This window comes from Hypanus sabinus, chromosome 8 (assembly GCF_030144855.1).
Source record: "Hypanus sabinus isolate sHypSab1 chromosome 8, sHypSab1.hap1, whole genome shotgun sequence".
Taxonomy (NCBI): Eukaryota; Metazoa; Chordata; class Chondrichthyes; order Myliobatiformes; family Dasyatidae; genus Hypanus; species Hypanus sabinus.
In genome coordinates this window covers 39,418,314-39,438,053 of record NC_082713.1, presented here as the reverse complement: position 1 = coordinate 39,438,053, position 19,740 = coordinate 39,418,314, and the positions used below count along the sequence as shown (strand labels likewise).

The 19,740-nt window shown below is 39.8% G+C and overlaps 1 protein-coding gene across 1 annotated transcript in view; it reads right to left on the bottom strand.

Annotated features, from left to right (window-relative positions):
* msna (moesin a) overlaps positions 1–19,740 on the bottom strand; it is an 87,058-nt gene that overhangs the window by 44,134 nt on the left and 23,184 nt on the right. The window contains exon 2 of the mRNA XM_059976987.1: positions 5,861–5,944. Coding sequence (XP_059832970.1) covers positions 5,861–5,944 — 84 coding nt within the window. The remainder of the gene's footprint in view (positions 1–5,860; positions 5,945–19,740) is intronic.

Sequence of the window (19,740 nt, the reverse complement as noted above, 5' to 3'; positions counted from 1 at the left end):
AGGGGAGGTGGTGTTTATGAAACATCGAGTATGCATCTTTGGGCTCCAGTACCACCTCTCTGAAGGTAGTAATAAGAGGAGAGCATATCCTGGGTGATGGCCAGAACCTCAGCATTCAGCAACAGGATGGTCCTAAACTGTACACTTTCCAAATGAGCCTTTGTGGCAGTGTGCTACGGTTCAATTTGTTTTTTTTTAAATCCATGGTTATGTACTTCGAGCACCCATAAACAATCTTTTAAACTGAAAGAAAAAGTTTTGGCCATATCAAAAGGTAAATTCCACAGATGTTTCCCGTAGTATGTTTCTGGGAACAGCGGAGCCCAGTATTGTTTTAGATGGTCTAGACTTGCCTTTAGCTTTTTTAGGACAGATAGGCATCACCCCTGCTCCGGGAAAGAATTTTAATTAAATAAAAATGTGTAAAACAACTTTTCTGAATACACTTGGAAATTACATGGATGTTAATCAAGCTGTTCAGAATGATTAACTAGCTACCGAGTAATTAAACTGCCAAATACGACAAAAATTATTAACAATGATCAGATAGATTTGCATCTTCAGTGAATTGGACATACCATGTACCGGACACAGTGAAAGTAGCTTGGCTGAATAAGTGGGGCAAAGATTAGGCACATGATTTATTTGAGAATTATTTTCTTCCATTCCCCACCCTCAAAAGGAAGATATTGTGGCATGATAAATTGTATAAGAGACATTACTGCAGATAAGATATTTATAAAAGAGAAGCAACAAACAGCCAGGTTTGCTTTGATCTGGAATTTTTTTTTTAAAAAAGTGTAACACACACACCAATTCTCCCCCCGCCCCCCAAGCCAACTTTTGTAACATATCCCCATCTTCCATAAAGCAATGAAAAGCAAGAGCTCTGTAACAGAACAGGACATTAACTTACTCACAGAAGATAAAAAAGATTACTATTAACACTGCCTCACTCAGCACCAAATACACCGGAAATTCTCATATCCTGCCCTCAACTGAAAGGCAAGAGGGAAACCCCACGGCAAACTTACAACTACCACATACACTCAGTTTATTAGGTACAGGAGGTACCAAACAAAGTGGCCACTGAGTGCACGTTCACGGTCTTCAGCTGCTGAAGCCCATACACTTCAATGTTTGAAGTGTCGTGCGCTCAGAGATCCTTTTCTGCACAACGCTGTTGTAATGAATGAATGGTTACTTTCATTACTATCCACCTTCCTGTCAACTTGAACCAGTCTGGCCATTCTCCTCTAAACTCTGTTATTAACAAAGCACTGCTCCTCACCGGATGCCTTATTCTCTGCAAATTCTAGAGATTGTTGTGCGTGAAAATACTAGGAGGTCAACAGTTTCTGAGATACTCCATCAACCTCATCTGGCATCAAAAAGCATTCCATTGTCTTTTCACTTAGATTACATTTCTTCCCTGTTTGATGTCTGGTCTGGAACTATAATTTAAGCTCTTAACCATATCTATATGCGTCTATGTATTGAGTTGCTATCACATAACATGCATAAGAGAGCTAGTGCATGGGTGTACCTAATAAAGTGGCTATTGACACACTTAATATCCAATCATTCCAAATCCAACTTAGGAAAGGCAAGAGCAAAATAACCTGAAGTCTGGAAGCAACACACACTCTTGTGTTTCTGAAGTTTGGTAGAAGAGGCAATTAAAACGTATCTTTGCCATGATCCAGGCTTTCACTTCTTGCACAGTGTAGCCCTTTGCAAATTAAAGTAAAAGCTTTTAATGAAACTCATGCAATTTTGAAATAGAATATAGATCTGTGTAGTGGGCCGGAGGATGTACAGGCAAATGATAAGGAAAAATTGCAGTCAGTGAGACGAGTTGAGATGTAACAGGGAGCCAAAATCGGAAAGAGTGATAAATACAGGAGTGAAGATGCTATATTTGAATTCACCCAGCATTGGGAATAAGACACTTGATCTTATCGTGGAGTCCAAGAATGACAGGTATGATGTTGTGAGCATTGATGAGTCATGGCTGAAAGCAGATCAGAATTCAGAAGTTAACATCCAAGGATACACATTGTATCAGAAGGACCAGCAGGTAGGCAGAGAGGGTGGGGTGGCTATTTTTGTAAAAAAAAATTAAATCAAATCCTTAGAAAGAGGTGACATGGGATTGGAAGATATAGAATTCTTGTAGAGTTAAGAAATTACAAGGGTGAAAAAAAGACCCTGATGGGAGTTGTATACAGGTCTCTGAGCAGTAGCTAGCATGTTATCTACAAACTACAATGAGAGATAGAATAGGCATGTAAAAAGGGCAATCTTCGATAGTCATGAGGGATTTCAATATGCAAGCAGATTAGTAAAATATATCAGGTTAGTGTTGGATCCCAAAGGAGGGAAGCTGTAGAAAGACTACGAGATGCCTATTTAAAGCAGCTTGTGGAAAGGTAATTCTGGATTGTGTATCAAGTAATGATCTAGATTTGATTATGGAGATCAAGTTAAAGGAACCCCAAGGAGACAGTGATCATAATATGATAGAATTCATCCTGTAGTTTAAGAAGCTAAAATCAATATTACAGTAGAATAAAGGGAATTACAGAGGCATGAGAGAGGATCTGGTCAAAGTTGATTGGAAAGGAACACTAGCAGGGATGATGGCTGGAAATTCTAGAAGCAACTCACACAAAAAAAAATGGATATGTATATGGACAGGAAAGGAATAGAGGGTTATGGGCTGAGAGCAGGTCAGTGGGACTAGGTGAGAGTAAGTGTTCGGCACAGACTAGAAGGGCCGAGATGGCCTGTTTCCGTGCTGTAATTGTTGTATGGTTATATGGTTACATAGGTGCAGGAAAATACATCCCAAAGATGAAGTATTCCGAAGGCAGGATGAGGCAACCAAGGCTGACAAGGGAAGTCAAAGACAGAATAAAAGCAAAAGAGAGGGCATATAATATAGCAGAAATTAGTGGGAAGTTAAAAGGCTTGGGAAGCTTTTAAAGGCCAACAGAAGGCAATAAAAAGCCATTGTGGAAAAAAATGAAAAAGGAGGATACGCTAGCTAATAATTTATGAGGATACGAAACAATTTTTTCAGATATATAAAGAAAAAAGAGACAAGAGCGGATATTGTACTGCTGGAAAAGTGTTGATGGGTGGGGGGGGGGGGGGAGGAAATGGACAAACTAAATAAACATTTTGCATTCATCTTCAATGTGGAAGACATTAGCAGAATGCCAGAAATTTGTGAGTGTTTGAGGGGGCAGATGTGAGCACCTTTGCTATTACTAAAGAGAACAAGCTTGGGAAGCTGAAAAGCTGAAGGTAGATCAGTCATGTGGAACAGATGAACTACATTCCAGGGTTCTTAAAGAGGTGGCTGAAGAGATTGTGGAAGCATTAGTAATGATCTTTCAAGAATCTCTGGATTCTAGAATGGTTCCAGAGGACTGGAAAACGGCAAATGTCCCTCCACTCTTCAAGGAGGGAGGCAGTTTAAAAAAAAGAAAGAAAGAAATTACAGGCCAGTTATCCTGCTCACAGTTGTTGGGAAGATGTTGGAGTCCATCATCAAGGATGAGCTTTTGGGTTACTTGGAAAATAATGATAAAGTAGGCTAAAATCAGCATTTTTTCTTAAGTGGAAAATCTTGCCTGACAAATCTGCTGGAATTATTTGAGAAAATAACAAACAGGATAGACAAAGGAAAGTCAATGGATGTTGTTTAATTGGACTTTTCCACAAGACCTTTGACAAGGTGACACTCATGAGGCTGCTTAACAAGATTAGAGTCAATGGTATTATACTGCAGAAAAGATACTCACATGGAAAGAAATTTGGCCGATGGGCACGAGACAAGGAGTGGGAATAAAGGGGACCTTTTCAGATTGGCTGCCAGTGACAAATGGTGTGCTGCAGGGGTCAGTTTTGCGAATGCTTCTTTTTATGTTATACATCAATGGTTTGGCTGAAGGAATTCATGGTTTTGTGGCCAAGTTTGCAGATGATACGAAGATAGGTGGAGGGGCAGGTAGTGTTGAGGAAGCAGAGTATCTGCAGAAGGACATTGAAAGATGAGGAGAATGGATAAAGAAGTGGCAGATGGAATACAGTGCAGGGAAGTAAATGGTCATGTAATTCAGTGTGAATTCAATTCAATGCAATTATGCAGAATTCAGGAATAAACGTGTGGATTGTTTTCTAAATGGGAAGAAAATTCAAAATAAAAATCAGAGGTGCAAAGCAATTTGAGAGTCCTTGTGTAGGATTCCCTAAAGGTTAATTTGCAGATTGAGTTTGTGGTAAGGAAGACTAATGTAATGTTAGCATTGATTTTGAGAGGACTAGAACATAAAAAGCAAAGGTTTAATGTTGAGACTTTATAAGGCATTGGTCCGACAACACTTGGAGTATTGTGAGCAATTTTGGGCCCCTTATCCAAGATATGCTGGCATTGGAGAGATCCAGGAGGTTCGTGAGAATGATCCCAACAATGAAAGGATTAACATATGAGCAGCATTTGAAGGCTCTGAGCCTGTACTTGGTGGGGGGAGGGGTTCTCATCGAAACAGATCAAATATTGAAAGGCCTAGATAGAGTGGATGTGGAGAGGACATTTCCTATAGTGGGCGCGGGGGGGGGGGAGGGGGAATTAATGCTCTGTTTTGTTACTTCAAAACATTAAACTAATTCAAAGAAAGATAGGGAAGTCCAAAGTAGAGTCAAATTTTGCATTTACTTTAAGTGCGGCACACATATATCAATTAATTATTTAAATAAATTTAATCAAACTATATCTTAATCAATACACAACAGGAGAGTCTAGGAATAAAAGGCCCAGTCTCAGAATAGAGGGACATACACTTAGAGCCGAGATGAGAAAAAAATTTCTTTAGCCAGTGGATGGTAGATTCACTGCCACAGATAGTTGTGCAGGTCAAATCATTGGGTGTATTTAAGGCAGGAGTTGATGGGTTCTTTATTAAAAAGAATGTCAAAGATTATGGGGAGAAGGCAGCAGAATGAGATTGAGAGGAATAATACATCAGCCGGGATGGAATAGCGAAGCAGACTCGATGGGAGCCAAATTAGGCCATTTGGCCCATGACTTAAGGTCTTATAATATGCCATAAAAAGAGCATGGAGAATAGCAGTCCAGAAGGAAAGTTCCAATAGGTTATATAACCAATAAATTAACTTTATCCATAAATCACAAAATTGTTCATGGACAAAATTACATACTTGGCCATTAGTAACATTGGAAATTAAGATTAAAAAAAATTAAATGCATTATTCACCACTTTAAAACTCCCCATCTCTTAAACATGACAACTAAGAATTGACAAAATCTTAAGACTGGAGGACAAAGAGGCAGGATTGCCTCACTTTGGAATCCTGGCTGAATACATAAAATTACTTTACATTCTCTCCCAAAAGTAAAAAAAAATTAATTATGCAGAAGTAATTTTGCTGGCAAGAATGTTCAGGTATGATTTTGCAACAAGGCAATACTTGTTTACCAAGCATACTGATTTGAAAAGGAAAATAGCTTTTCTGCCACAAAACAGTAGAAAGTAGCACCAAAAAAAAACTAATAACAGTCAAAGTTTGGAAAACCAAATCAATTCAACATAACCCAGCCACTTCTAGCTATTGAATACATCAAGCATTGCATGCTCAGGGGTTTGCTGAATCCGAGGTGGAACATCAAGGGTGATTTGAATTCAGATGAATTTGGAATGATAAAAGTTTATTTCGTTATAGTTTATTCATTATATCATGAATGCAAACACTGAAATCCATCATCCTAACAATGTTCTAGGATAAAAGTTAACCATGTTTTAAGCAGAACAAGATGCAAAGTTCAACATACCTGATCAAATAGCTGCTTGCCAGTGGTGTTGGGCTGAATAGCAAACTCCAGCTCTGCATCCATAGTGGTAACCCGAACATTGATCTGTGGAAATGATAGAAATTTGCATGAGCCCCATAAAAACAAAGCAAAATCAATTTCATATTAACAGACCCAACTAATTAATTTATGTCTAAATTCCAGAAATGGAACAGATTCAATTGGGGAAATCACCAAGGACCCAAGCAAAAGCCATCTTTCTAGCGGATGTGTCCAGTTACAGAAATCAGGAAATTGCTCATGCTGCAAACCAGTGGAAAATTGCTGGAAATACTTCACTTGGCTTTTGTAGACTCAAATGCCAGAGGTACCGTTCTTGGTACATGAAAAATAGTTACTTCAGCAATGCCAAGATAATTTTTCAAACATTGCACATCAGATGACAGCATGCTTGCTATACTTCTGCATTTTATCAGTCAGCTTTCTAAACAACAGTCTTTAGAAAGTGAGATCCTTCACATGGGTTCAAGATTTAAAACCTAGGGAGAGTAATATATTAACCGTCTAAACAACAGTGCCAATAGGAAATCAGTAGAAATATCTATCCTGTGGAGTATAGGGATAAGCCAGATGTAACTATTTAACCTGCAGAATGTAAATGAGTTGAATAGGCCAGAGTAGTAGAAGAAGCAGGTACAATCATGATGTTTAAAAAGGGATTTGGATAGTTACGTGAACAAGGAAGATTGGACATGAACCACATGTATGCAAATGGAACTAGCTCAGATTGGTAATTTTGATGGCAGAGGTTAAGGGACTTATTTCTGTGCTGTCTAACTATGACTTTATAACTTGAGTGCATTTTAAAAATGCTTAAAAATGGTGTTTGCAACTTGCAGTAAAGTAGTGCTGTTTACATTTTAAAAATATTCTTAATAAAATTTCCTCTTCTTTATCCAGTGAATGCCAATTTCAAACTAAAATCATTGCCCATTAGCAAGAGAGTATAGTCATAAATCAGTGCTATAAAGTTTGTGAATCCCATAGAATATTTTTTCTGCATAAACATAATCCAAAATGTGATAAATCTTCACACAAGTCCAAAAATTAGATAGTGGACCCAATTAAACAAATAACACAAAAACATTATACTTGTTCATTTATTTATTAAGAAAGATGATGCAATATTACATGGATTTGTTGGAAAAAATTATGTGAACCTCTGGGGTAAAGCTATTTGGATTCAGGTGTTCCAATCTACGGGAAGTGATTGGAGATGCCCGTCCTATAAAAAAGATGCAAAGTCAGGTTACTGACAGAGCCTATTCTTGAGAAAGATTTGTTTATGTGCACCATGCCCCATAAACAAGTTTCATAGGACCTTAGAAGAATTGCAGAGATGCATGAAGCTGGAAAAGGCTACAAATGCTTTTCTAAAGACCCAAGTATTCATCAGTCCACAGCAAGAGAAATTGTCTACAAATGGTGGAAACTCACTGTTGCTACTCTCCCAAGGAATGGATATTGTGTAAAGATCACACCAAGTGCACAATGTGCAATGCTGAAGGAGGTGAAAAACAGCCCAAGGGCAACAGCAAAAAGCCTACAGAAATCTCTAGAACTTGCTTATGTCTCTGTAAATCTGTCTACTACAAAAAAAACCCTGAACAAGAATGGTGTTCATGGAAGGACACGATGGAGAAAACCACTGCTCGAATCAAAAAAAACATTGCTGCACATCTCAAGTTTGCAAAAGAACACCAGGATGTTCCACAACACTTCTGGAACAAACCTCACGCCAACTATGAAGCACGGTGGAAGCACGGTTTGGGGCAGCCTTGCTACGTCAGAGCCTGGACCGCTTGCAATCATCAAGACATTTTACAGTAGTGTCAGGGTAGCAGTCTGATACCTGCAGCTTAAGAGAAGTTGGATAATGCAAGAAGACAATGATCCAAAAGATAGGAGTAGTAAATCAAAAACAGAATGGTTTAAAAAAAAGAAAATTCATGTTTTAGAATGGCCGAGTCCAAGACCTAACCTTAATCCTACAGAAATGATGTGGAAGGACCTGAAGCAAGCAGCTCATGCAAGGAAGCCCACCAACCTCCCAGAGTTGAGGCAGTTTATAAGGAAGAATAGCTTAAGATTCCTCCAAACTGATGTGCAGAACTGATCAACAGTTACCAGAAACATTTAGTTGAAGTACTTGCTGTACTGGGGGGGGGGGGGGGGGGTCACACCAGTTAGTGAAAGCAAAGGTTCACATACCTTTCCCAACAAATACATGTAATATTGGATAATTTTCTCAATAAATAAAGTATAATATTTTGGGTTATTTATTTAATTCGGTTTTCCTTTATCTAGTTTTAGGACTTACATAGATCTTATCACATTTTAGGTCATATTTATGCAGAAATAAGAAAAATTCTACATAGTTCACAGTATTTCTAGCACCACTATAGGTCCCTAGTAGGCGTCCACAATCAGCTACTCTTTCCCCAGGTGTACAACTGTTCCATCGCGCTGAAGTCAATCAGGTTCATTTATTTGTCACAATACACTGAAACAAAGTGAAATGGGTCATTTCCAACAACCAACACAACCCAGTGATGGGCTGGGGCACTTGCCGCCACACATTCAAGTACCAACTTAGCATGCCCACAGAACACCACATGCAACTAAACAACCACAGCAAAATGAGCCCCTTTCCTCCCTCCCACATGGACAGTCCTCCAACCCGGACCAGCCCTCGTCTACTGGGTTCTGAATTCTAACTGACCTTCGGTAACAACCACTGGACAAGCTGACGATGGGACTCTTGAGCTCCAGGCTTGCCACTCCTTGTGCCTCCTGCTCACATGGACATCATGCCCTGGGATTCACTAACCTGGGAAAGCCCTTCATATACATGTCCATCTCCATGTCCACATTGCTGGCCTTTAAATGCAGAGCAGAGGCTTAAACTCTGATCACCTCTAAAACCTCTACATCTATCCCTAAACCCTAATCTGATCACCAACTCTCTTCTGGCCCACTAATCATCCTTACAAACTTGAAAAAATAACTAAGTGTGAGCCATGATCCTGACTGAGACTGCATCTTGACCAAATTGACGCCATTCTTCTTTATAGCAGATTTGGTTTTCCATTACTGTCATACGTGATATAATTTACATGTGATATTACTGAACTATCATGTAAATTGCATCTTGCCCTCAATGTTTTGTAAATGATTTGCTATTAAGATCCAATGAAAGCGCTCAAGGCAAAATCTTTAGTAGGCCTTCAGCAATTTTCTGTGCTAATGTGCAAAGTTAAGAGCTTATGCTTTGTACAAATCTCCACAAGAATGTGAAATCTGTTCACTTCAATTAATTTGGAATTTCAGCTTCCTAGGAGTTTGTTCAAAGACAAAATAAAATGTAGGAAAATCCAATGCACTGGTTAACACTGCCATAGTTACTAAAGAAATCAGAGGCAAAAACAGAGTAAACACCTTTGTTCTTTGTTACATAGTGATTGTTCAAAACTGTTGGACTGGCACACTAAAAGGTTAGCATTCAGTTGTACACACAGAATCAATGCCAATGTTCCCCGTGCTCTCCCACCACCACAGGATTGAGGTGTGCAGCAGGTCGGGGTGGGATAAGAGAGAACATGCAGAGGCCCAAAACAGAACACTGGACATCTGAGTGAATAAAGAGGGAGAGCAAAGATACATCATCTGCCATCATTCAGGATGTGACGCAGTGGTAGAGATTAATCACAACGGAAAACTTTTTAAAGAAAAACAAAGCCACTTAGCAGGCTTCACACTCTACCTGACCTAATGAGTGAAGGTATCAAACAGATGTGCACTATTTAAAGCCACTGCACATGTCCAGTGACCTCTACGTTACCGTGCACAGAGAAGTGCCATCAACATTAGCCAAGTTTTCTGTTCCAACATGTAACTAGTTTCCCACCCCCTTGTAATAACCTCCTGCCAAGTCCCAAATATTAGAGCAGCTCTGCTCTAAAGCAGTGGGTGAACTATGTTGAAGTACAAGTGAAGCCTCTACACATTTTCATGATTCAGTACTACAAAGCTATCTTACAAGTTGTTGGTACCCAGACGATTGTCTATTAGAAGCAATGCACAAAAGTTATCTTGGGGAAAACTATATTTACATTCAATCATGCTTTGAAGAGCTTATGTAAATTTTTGAATGACAACTTTAGCAATTAAACAGCTCACAAACATTTACAGGTTATGAATGGTCAGTTTGAAACAGTTGTTAGCTAGGACATTAGGTAACACAGTGTCTTCAAATTAAGCAAAAACATTCACAACTTAGTGAAGCGATGTAATACTTGGCCACCTAAAAACCTTAAAAAAAAATCAAATGATGTGATTAATGCATTAAAACTGCCTTCATGTTAATCATACCTTTTAACAGATAACAGACCCAATTTTAAAATTAAAATTACCTAATACATTCCAGAACTACAAAATACCCAAGCATTTTTGGTCATTGGAATGCTCTCAACGATGCCCCATTCCCAGTTTGATTATAATTGGTCCAAACTTAACTTATTTTGAAGCATTTTTCTCCTCAATTATCTTATGGGTTTAAAGCAACAGTTCCTACAAGCCATACTGAATTACAGGCTGGTGTGCATAAATTACAGTGGAACTTCAAGTAGCAACATCAATGGAGTATTGATTAGCGAAACTCCAATAAGAGTTTTTAAAAAAACCTGATTGGCAAGAACAAATTTCATCACACACCAAATAAGAAGCACTTTCAAATCAGATAGAAAAGTGAATTCAATTTGAAAAAAAAAACCAATAGCCATATAGTTCACAGATAATTGGTCTCTGAAGTTGTAATAAGAATATGTAGAAAAGGAGAATACAAGGGATAACTGAGACTACCAAATTTCACATCGTGACCTAGCAGGTGTCTGCAGAGGGACTTTGCCTCCACCCCTCCCCCCCAAAAGCTGCCATTTCTTTTCACATTCTCAGCTTGTCAACTTCCTTTCTGTTTTCAAGATTAGCAGGCTGAGGAAATCATTTGTAGCCATCATATTCAAACAGGAAGTAAAAACAGCCAGGAGCTTTTTTTTGCTGCTAGTCATCAAACGGCAGAGAACTGACAAAAAACCTTCCAGTGCAGGCCTCCTCGAAACACAATGTGTATTTTTTAAAGTAACACCAACAGTGGAACAAAACAGCTGCATCTATCTACAGTGGAAATATGATGATTAATTTATACACTGGAATTATAAAACATATTTCTTACATTTAATGTTAATTAGTGAAGCAATTTTTTAAACCCTCCCACACTCTTCTGATGGGCAAATATCCAAGATGATTATCAGTGTGTCTGTGCACAACTACATATATATTAAATAAAACCACAAATGCAGGAGATGGCAGTACCTGGCATTTGGAGGGGGGAGGGGGGGAGGGGGGGAGGGGGGAGGGGGGAGGGGGGAGGGGGAGGGGGAGGGGGAGGGGGAGGGGGAGGGGGAGGGGGAGGGGGAGAGGGAGGGGGAGAGGGAGAGGGAGAGGGAGAGGGAGGGGGAGAGGACAGCATTGCAGATGTTTGATTTGAGCTCCGATACACAAAAAGGAAGTTGTCCACCTTGTGCTGTAGAGAAATATCCTCCTGGTCCATCACTTAATGGACTTCTTGAAGATCTGGATGAACTCAGCTAACCCATTCATTGCTGGGTGGTGAGGAATTGACTTGAAATGTCTGATGCCATTTTTTTTTCATGACCAGTCTAAATTCTTCTGATGTGTTCTGTAGTCTGTTGCCACTCACAATTTGTTTCAGTAAGCAGTTTCTGGTGAAGCTAGTCCTCAGAGCGGAGACAGTCTTTGCTGAGATGGTTGACTTCATTGGCATAACCTCTGGCCACTTCAAATGAGCATCCACAGCAATCAGAAATGTGAGACCATGAATGGCCTGGCAAAATCAATATGTACTCTTCGCCACGATGATGACGGCCACCCCCACAGCTGGTGCATTTTGAACTTTTTGGCATCCCGAACAGCTTTTGGTCAAGTCTTCGATCTGTTTATCTATTCCTTTATCAAATACCTTCCCATTAGCATTAAACAGCTGTGACAGCCTCTGATTAGTGCTAACTTCTGGGGTGCAGTTGCCTGTTGATGCCACACTGAGAGCTTTGAGTGCCAGTCTAGTTGGATTTTTTCAAACATTCATGTCTGAAAAGTGCTGACCCTCCACTTTTCAATACATAAAACTTTAACCTTTGTGTTTAGCTTCCATACATCACATTTACTTTCAGTTTGCATTGCACACTTTTTCACCTGTGTAAGTCTTTAACATCACTCTAGTCTTCTCTAATGGTATCTCAGAAAGCAGTCTGCTACAGTCAGCCTATGGGCAAAGCTGACCCTGTATCCAGCTCCATTTTCAGTTTTACACAAGACATGTCTATGGTGATCCATATTATATTGCGATCTGCTTCAGTAATACTCCACAGTTCTAGGAATGACAGTTCACGCTTGTTAGACTCTGTTGTCTGATTCTGTTTTACATTCGGTAACTTTATGCATTTGCTTAGTTTTGAGTTTGAGACTTTTCTCCTGGTTGTATTTTTTGTCTGCCTTGCACACTCTTTGTGACCTTGTCTGTGACACTATCTACAGACTTCCTCTTTGAACCAACAGTCATTTGCATCATGGGAGGATTTGCCAATCAATAAGATCTTCGGCTTTTTGCACCATTCAGGGACTTCCTGTGCATTTCCAACATCCGTTTCTGTAGTTCTGTTGCATCCTTTGCTGTGGTCTCTAATGATACTGCAATGCCCATTCTATGGTTAGGTCTCTTTCTGCCAGTAGCCTCATTTGAGTGCTTTGACTATGCATAACCCTATCCTTGTCATATGTGGGGGATATGTTCCTCGCAGTTGACGCACAGTATGAAAAACACTTAATGTGAATAATTATTTAAATAGAAAAATAGGGATGCATTCTGGAGGGCTTCCTAAATGTATTTTATCTGTAATTTATTCACATTTTCATACCAATACAACACAAAAGCAGTACCACAAGGCAACATTCGTATTATATTTCATCAATTTAAGGTAATATTCAAAGTAATAAATCATAGAAAGTTTGCCTGGAAACATGATACAATCTTTTCATCCTTACTTATGTAAGTGTGTTTTGGCATATACTTCCAAAAAAGCCTGGCCTCGTCTGCATTGGGTTGATGCCTAACTCAGCTATCATAGCCCACTACTGCAAAGGGTAGCGTTCAGCAGCTTCGTGGTCAGCACTAACTTGCTCACTGTGCACAGCTAAGTTGCGAAGCCTGTGACGATTAACAAACTTAGAAAACCATCCCTTACTTGTATTAAAGCTAACAATATCACTTGACACTTCCTCACTAGCCTCTGAACAAAGGCTGCCATAAATTTCCAAAGCTTTCACACAAAGATGATCGGAACTAATTGTTGTTTTTTTCTTTGTTTCACGCTCAATGTACAAACTCAACATTTTCTCCATTTTTGTCATAATCGGGTTGCGCACTTTGGTAACAATCTTTGAAGACACCTGTGATGAATGAATCACTGCACTTTCTATTTTCTCAGCATTTTTCATTATGTTTCTGATTGTGGACTCCCTCAGGCCAAAGTAGCGTCCCAGAGTTGTGTTACCTTCACCTGACACCGTCCTGTTTATAATTTCCAACTCCCCCCCCCCCCCCCCAAGTGTTAAAGCGGTTCTCTGCCGCTTGGCTGATGGCCCAGGACTTGACATAGGATGCTTAGGAGGCATAGTTAAATATTTCAAGCACAAAATCAGTGCACCGTAGGTAATAACAACAAAAGTTTAAGAGTGCAAGATTGCACATCCACACGCTGCCAAAACCAATGCAAGACTGGCGGGACTAAGACTGTGAGGCATGCGCACGTGACTTGTACTGGCGGGAAAGCGGTGCTTCTCATCCCAACAGCATCGCATAACTGAGTTTTGGACGCATACAAGAAGAAATTGGTAGAAATAGGTTCGATGCATAACTGTTAATCCACATTGTCTGAAGGCGCATATAACGAGGATAGGGTGTACCACATAGAAACCAGTACCTAAAGCATCAGAAAGACCTTCTCTAAAGTCACAGTACTAAGAGTGTTTGTGCAGTTCTGCAATGCATTCAGGAAGGCTTTCATCTTTTGACAGATTCCCTTTATCAAATCTAAGCTACTGCCAGCGGTTTAGGCCTCATGTGACTTTGTAAGATTGTAACAACTTCGTCAAATGTTTTGCTTGCTGGCTTTGTAGGAGTTATTAGGTTGTGCAGGAGACAGTATGTTCTTGGGGCCCATTAAGCTATGAAGTGTAGGGGCTTTCTTTTGCTCCTTCACATTACAATACAGTTCATCCCTCACGATATACAACTCCCAGCCTTCACTAGCGCTATCAAATTCATCAACCTTTCCGACTGAAGCCATCGCCACATTACTTTCACTTTAAATTCAGCATGCCTTTCACTGTTACTCCTGCATGTTAGCGTCTGTGATGCTTTCTCATACTATTTAACTCTCTGTTTCATCTTGTAACTGTTAGTGCAGTTTGAGATACTTTCTGATATTCAGGTTTGTTGTTGTGTCTGTGCAGAACTACATGTATATTAAAATATAAGCTCACACACAAAATGGCTTTAACTGTGACAACAACGCACATGCATAGACAACAGATTAATACGCAAGTGCTAAGGGGGGAGGGGTTCTTTGTTCTAAAAAATAGATCCATACATTACAATTATAAAGTGCTCTGTGGTAAAGTACTTCATTGGCCTAGGACAGGGGTCGGCACCGTTTACCACTGAAAGAGCCAATATGGACCCATTTCCCACAGAAAAGAAAACACTGGGAGCCACAAAACCCGTTTGACATTTAAAATGAAATAACACTGCATACAACGTTTTTTTTTTGCCTTTATGCTATGTATAAACAAACTATAATGTGTTGCATTTATGAAATTGATGAACTCCTGCAGAGAAAACGAAATTACATTTCTGCATGCAACAAAAACATTTTGAACTCCGAAAAAAAGACGTTGGGTTGAAGGTTACTCCATAGTTAGCCTACCTTGGATCGAAGAATTAAAAGAAAGCACGCACTGGCGGGTGTCAGGCATTGGCAGTGGTGATGTATATTAATAGCGATAAAAAACACGTTGTAGTGGTGTAGCGCTACACGCAGCGCTAAAATAAAGACTCTGCAGTCAAAGGTAACTTTATTCGAACTAAACAGTCTTGATTTAAAGCCTCCCTCAACCCATCCCCATGGGCGCGTATGCTCCAAAAGACACGTACTCACAAACCCCCGTAGGCTATCTCCCTTAGCCGGAACGGTGGCTAATTGTGAGCCGGTTCTGATGTGCCAGGAAATGGGGTCTCCACAACGTTTTTAGATTGTACAAGATCACCATAATCTTCAAATATCAAATTACATTTCAAAAACTAACAAACCTCGGGGAGCCGCAGCACAGAGATGAAAGAGTCGCATGCGGCTCCGGAGCCGCGGGTTGCCGACCCCTGGCCTAGGACAAGTTACTGATGAAGGCCATCTGTGTCAATGTAAGCAAGAGAGGAAAAAGCAAACCTACTTTTCACCAATCACACTTTCCTCAATCCAAAAGTCAAATCTTTCTGGAGTGAAAAACTACTCCTCTATATCAAATGTTAGCTGATAATCTAACAAAACTAAATGTAGCTTCTTGGTTTTAATGAGCTATGAAAAAAAAATTCTGATGTGAAATGTAGATCAGAAATTAATTGCAATAATTGTTCAAATAGCTTTCAGAGAACTGCAGCCAAACTCATTTGCATTTCTCCTGCCATGCCGAGGGAAGTTCTCATAATTTATTACAGTTTCACTTTATTTCATTAAGGAGTGGCCTTTTGATGTATTATTTTTCAGTCACTGAACAAACTACCTTCACTCAATGCAATAGTCTGCAAAGAATGACCAACTTCTACCTTAAAGCCACTGAACGCCACATATTAAAAATAACATCACCCAACTATAGAATCCAGTACAGTAACAGGCCCTTCCCCCCACATGGTGCCAAATTAAACTATTCACTTCTGCCTGTACGTGTCCCATATCCCTCCATTCCTCACATTCATGCGTCTAACAGCTTCTCAAACCCATTACATCTGCTTCCACCTGCCCAATACCGCTACCCTCACCCCAGCAGCCTGTTCCAAGCACCAACCAATGTGTAAAGAAAAACTTGCAAAACATCCCCTCTCTCATCTCATACGCATGTCCTCTAGGCCTTGCATTACTGGGAAAAATATTTTGACAGTCTATCCTGTCCATGTCTCTGATAATCTTAAAAATACAAGACGGGACAGATGCTGGAAAATGTGGAGCAACATGTACAATAAAAGTGGGGCTTCCGCCATTCCTCGTGCGCTGCACTCATCCTTAAACTGCTATCCGATCTCCCGTAAGCTTCTGCCACTCAACCAGTTTCCCCAACTTCTCCTTACAGCTCATACCCTCTTATCCACCATCCTCATACCCTCTTATCCAGGCAGCATTTTGGAAATCCCTTTGTCCAGGAATTTAAAAATCAACTCAGTTTCACATGCAAGAATAAGGTAACTGAAGTGTTAATATTAATGAGTTTAAAGAAAGACAAGAATAGTCCACAAAAATAAATTAGCACATGAAGAGCTCATCCTCATAGACAAGGTCAGATTTCACACTACTACTCAGAATGTTTCATAAACCTCTTTAAAGTCTGTATTTTAGTTAAGAGCTATTCTGCCTCACAGCCTTGTCCCTTCATGCTAAAACACAGTGTAGGAGCTGAAGAATCAGATTTAATATCACTGGCGTATGTTGTGAAATTTTTTAAACTTAGTGCCAGTAGTACCAAACATGATAATATATATTTTTAAAAAAGTATATGTATTTTAATTAGTTAAATTAAGAAGTGTAAAAAAACGAAAAGGATAGAAAAGTGAGGTAGAGTTCATGGCCGCCACAGCTGCAAGTAACAAACCTCTGATCTGTTAATCCAAAAGTGGCATTCATCACAGATCATTTAATGACAATCTTCACTGCATTGGGGGAAAAAATGGACATTAGAAGCACTTGTGGAAAAAAAGCTTTTGGATGATGAATAGTTATAATGAAGATCTTGTACCATAGAGTACCATATTTCATCCCTTAGATACAAATGCAAATATTGTGCATGTTCAATAAAACAACTACAGATGAGAACAGAGTTGGCTGGATTGGCAGCTAAACAAAGTGCCAGGTGTTTTATTTTTTTGCTCCTTTTTATCAGTGACTAATTCCAGAAATCTCAGGTAACTGCTCAATGAGGTATGAAAAAAAAAACACCCATGTATACAGGATCCACTAGTATCAATGGAACATGAGAAAGTCATTTGCGCTTGCAGCACCAGCAAGTGGGTTAAACAAAATGCTTTTCATACTGACCATTAGACATACTGAAGCTTGCAGGAAAGTATATATGTCCTGTTTAAAGGATTGGACAGCAGTGTGACCCAAGTGTGAGTGCCAGAAACTAAACACAAGAGATCGTGCAGATGTTAGAAACCCAAAGCAACACACAAAGCACTGGAGGAACTCAGCAAGTCCGGCAGCATCTATAAAAAGATATACAGCTGACCCTCTGGGCTGAGACCCTCCAGGACTGGAGGGGGAAAAATGCCAGAATAAGGTTGGGGAAGGGCAAGGAGCACAAGCTAGAAGGTGATAGGTGAAGCCAGGTTTGGGGGGGGGGGGGGGGCTGGGGGGAGGGGTGTGGTAAATGAAGGGGAACCAGGGAACCTGAGGGAGATGATAGGCAGGTTAGGAGGGGGCAAGAAGCCAGAGTGGGGAAGATGAAGAGGGAAGGAGGAGGGAATAAAAAATGAACAGATTTTGGATAAATCTACATTCATGCCATCAGGTTGAGGCTACCTGGACGGAATATGAAGTGTTGCTCCTCCACCCAAGGGTGGCCTGATGGTGGTAGAAGAGGAGGCCATAGACTGGGAGTGGGGATGGGAATGAAGTGGTTGGCCACTGAGAAATTCCACTTTTTTTTCCCCCGGATACTGTTGTGGTGCTAAACAAAGCCGATCTACGCTGGGTACAAATGCAATGAAACTTTGCAGAGCTGATGGTAAGCTGGGCAAATAAAATAGGATGGTGAAATGAGTGCTCAGATATTGAGCAGAGTCAGTGGGGCAGTCTCTTGCTCTATGATTGGCTTTGCCAAGCTTGAGATAACCATGCCAATGAAAAAATCTTCCTCTGTAAAACAACACACAAATTATTAAATCAGTACTGAAGCCTTTAAAGGCTCAAATAGGAGAGTACATTATTAACAGAGCATAGTTTACAAATACATACTGTATATTTTAATTGTGCAACTGTGCCCCATCTTTCAGTATTTAACTTGCTTTAATAAGCATCAGATCTGTAATCACTATTCTATTAAAAGTTTAGGGAACAGGGTTCCCAGGCATCTTCTTTCAAAAAGACACAATTGAAATTTGTTACTTTGTTTTTACAGAAGTATGGTCCCAGTTCACCAAAATTCCAGCAAGCCTTTTCTTTTAAACAATACAATGGCCAGCAGGGTTTAAGATCTGCAAAGTGAAAGCAAAATGTTGTCCCTGTTGGCTGGATTCCACATAGAGTTAGTTATTCAATGCTTTACTGACAGTCATAACGTCTGGTTAGGATCCTGCAGAGACACAGCGTTGATGGCATATTTGTTCTGAGGTGCCTCCTAAATATTACCATCGCTGCTTCATAGTAAACAGAGTAATTTTTGCTTATTAGATCAAAACTAGGAAAGCTTGTGATTTTCAGACATAAAAGATGGCCACAGAGAACGTTGGCGCATTGATTAAATCAGCTTTAAATGTTTGCCCTAACTGACTGATTAGTGATACTTAATCCAAAATCTCAATCATCTTAATAGTTAAAGGATGATGTGGTAGGATTTTGTTCATGTACAATATGTCTGTGGGGAAGACAAATCTCAGGGCTGTATACTACATACACACACTTTGATAATAAATGTACTTTGAATTAGATGTTGATAAAGTAACATCAGCAAATTTATTCCAAAGACATTTTCATGTTTGCCAACACTAAATGCTCTCTACTTTACTTTCCTTGCCTTATCAAAAGACCTTAGTATATTGCTTTATCTTCAAGTTTGCAACCTGTTTTGTATGAGCAAATTTCAGAACTATATATAACAAATACATGTAAAGCTGTATCTGCTAAGTGTGGCTCTCAAACTGAACCCCAAGAAGAACATAATCAATAGCACTGCATTGAAAAATACTTCACCTCCCAACGATTCCTCAATGCAGTTTGCCATCTTAATTCAACTCCATGAATTTCAAAACCCACTGCACTTCTATCTACATAAACGAGCTTTATATTATTTGAGATAAGCACTATCTTTGCTTTTCAAAATCATCTTTATTCATTTCTGATCATTTTGTTCATCATTCCCTGCAAGTACACAGAAGCTAAAAGTTGGATCAACACAAACATCAAGAGGCAGGCTATGTAGCACAACTACGTGCCAGATGTTTATTTGAGTATTCTTGGGATGTGGATTCTTATTATCCATCCCCATTTGCCCCAGACTGAGGAAGCAATTAAGAATCAACCCCATGGTGGGCTGTGCGCTTAGCCCCTGCTCTACTCACTTTACACCAATGACTGTGTGGCTAAGCACAGCTCCAAAGCCATATTCAAGGTTGCTGATGACCCCACTGTTGTGGGCCAAATCAAAGGTGGTGATGGATCAGCATACCGGAGGGAGATTCAAAATTTGGCTGAGTGGTGTCATAACAACTTCTAACTCAATGT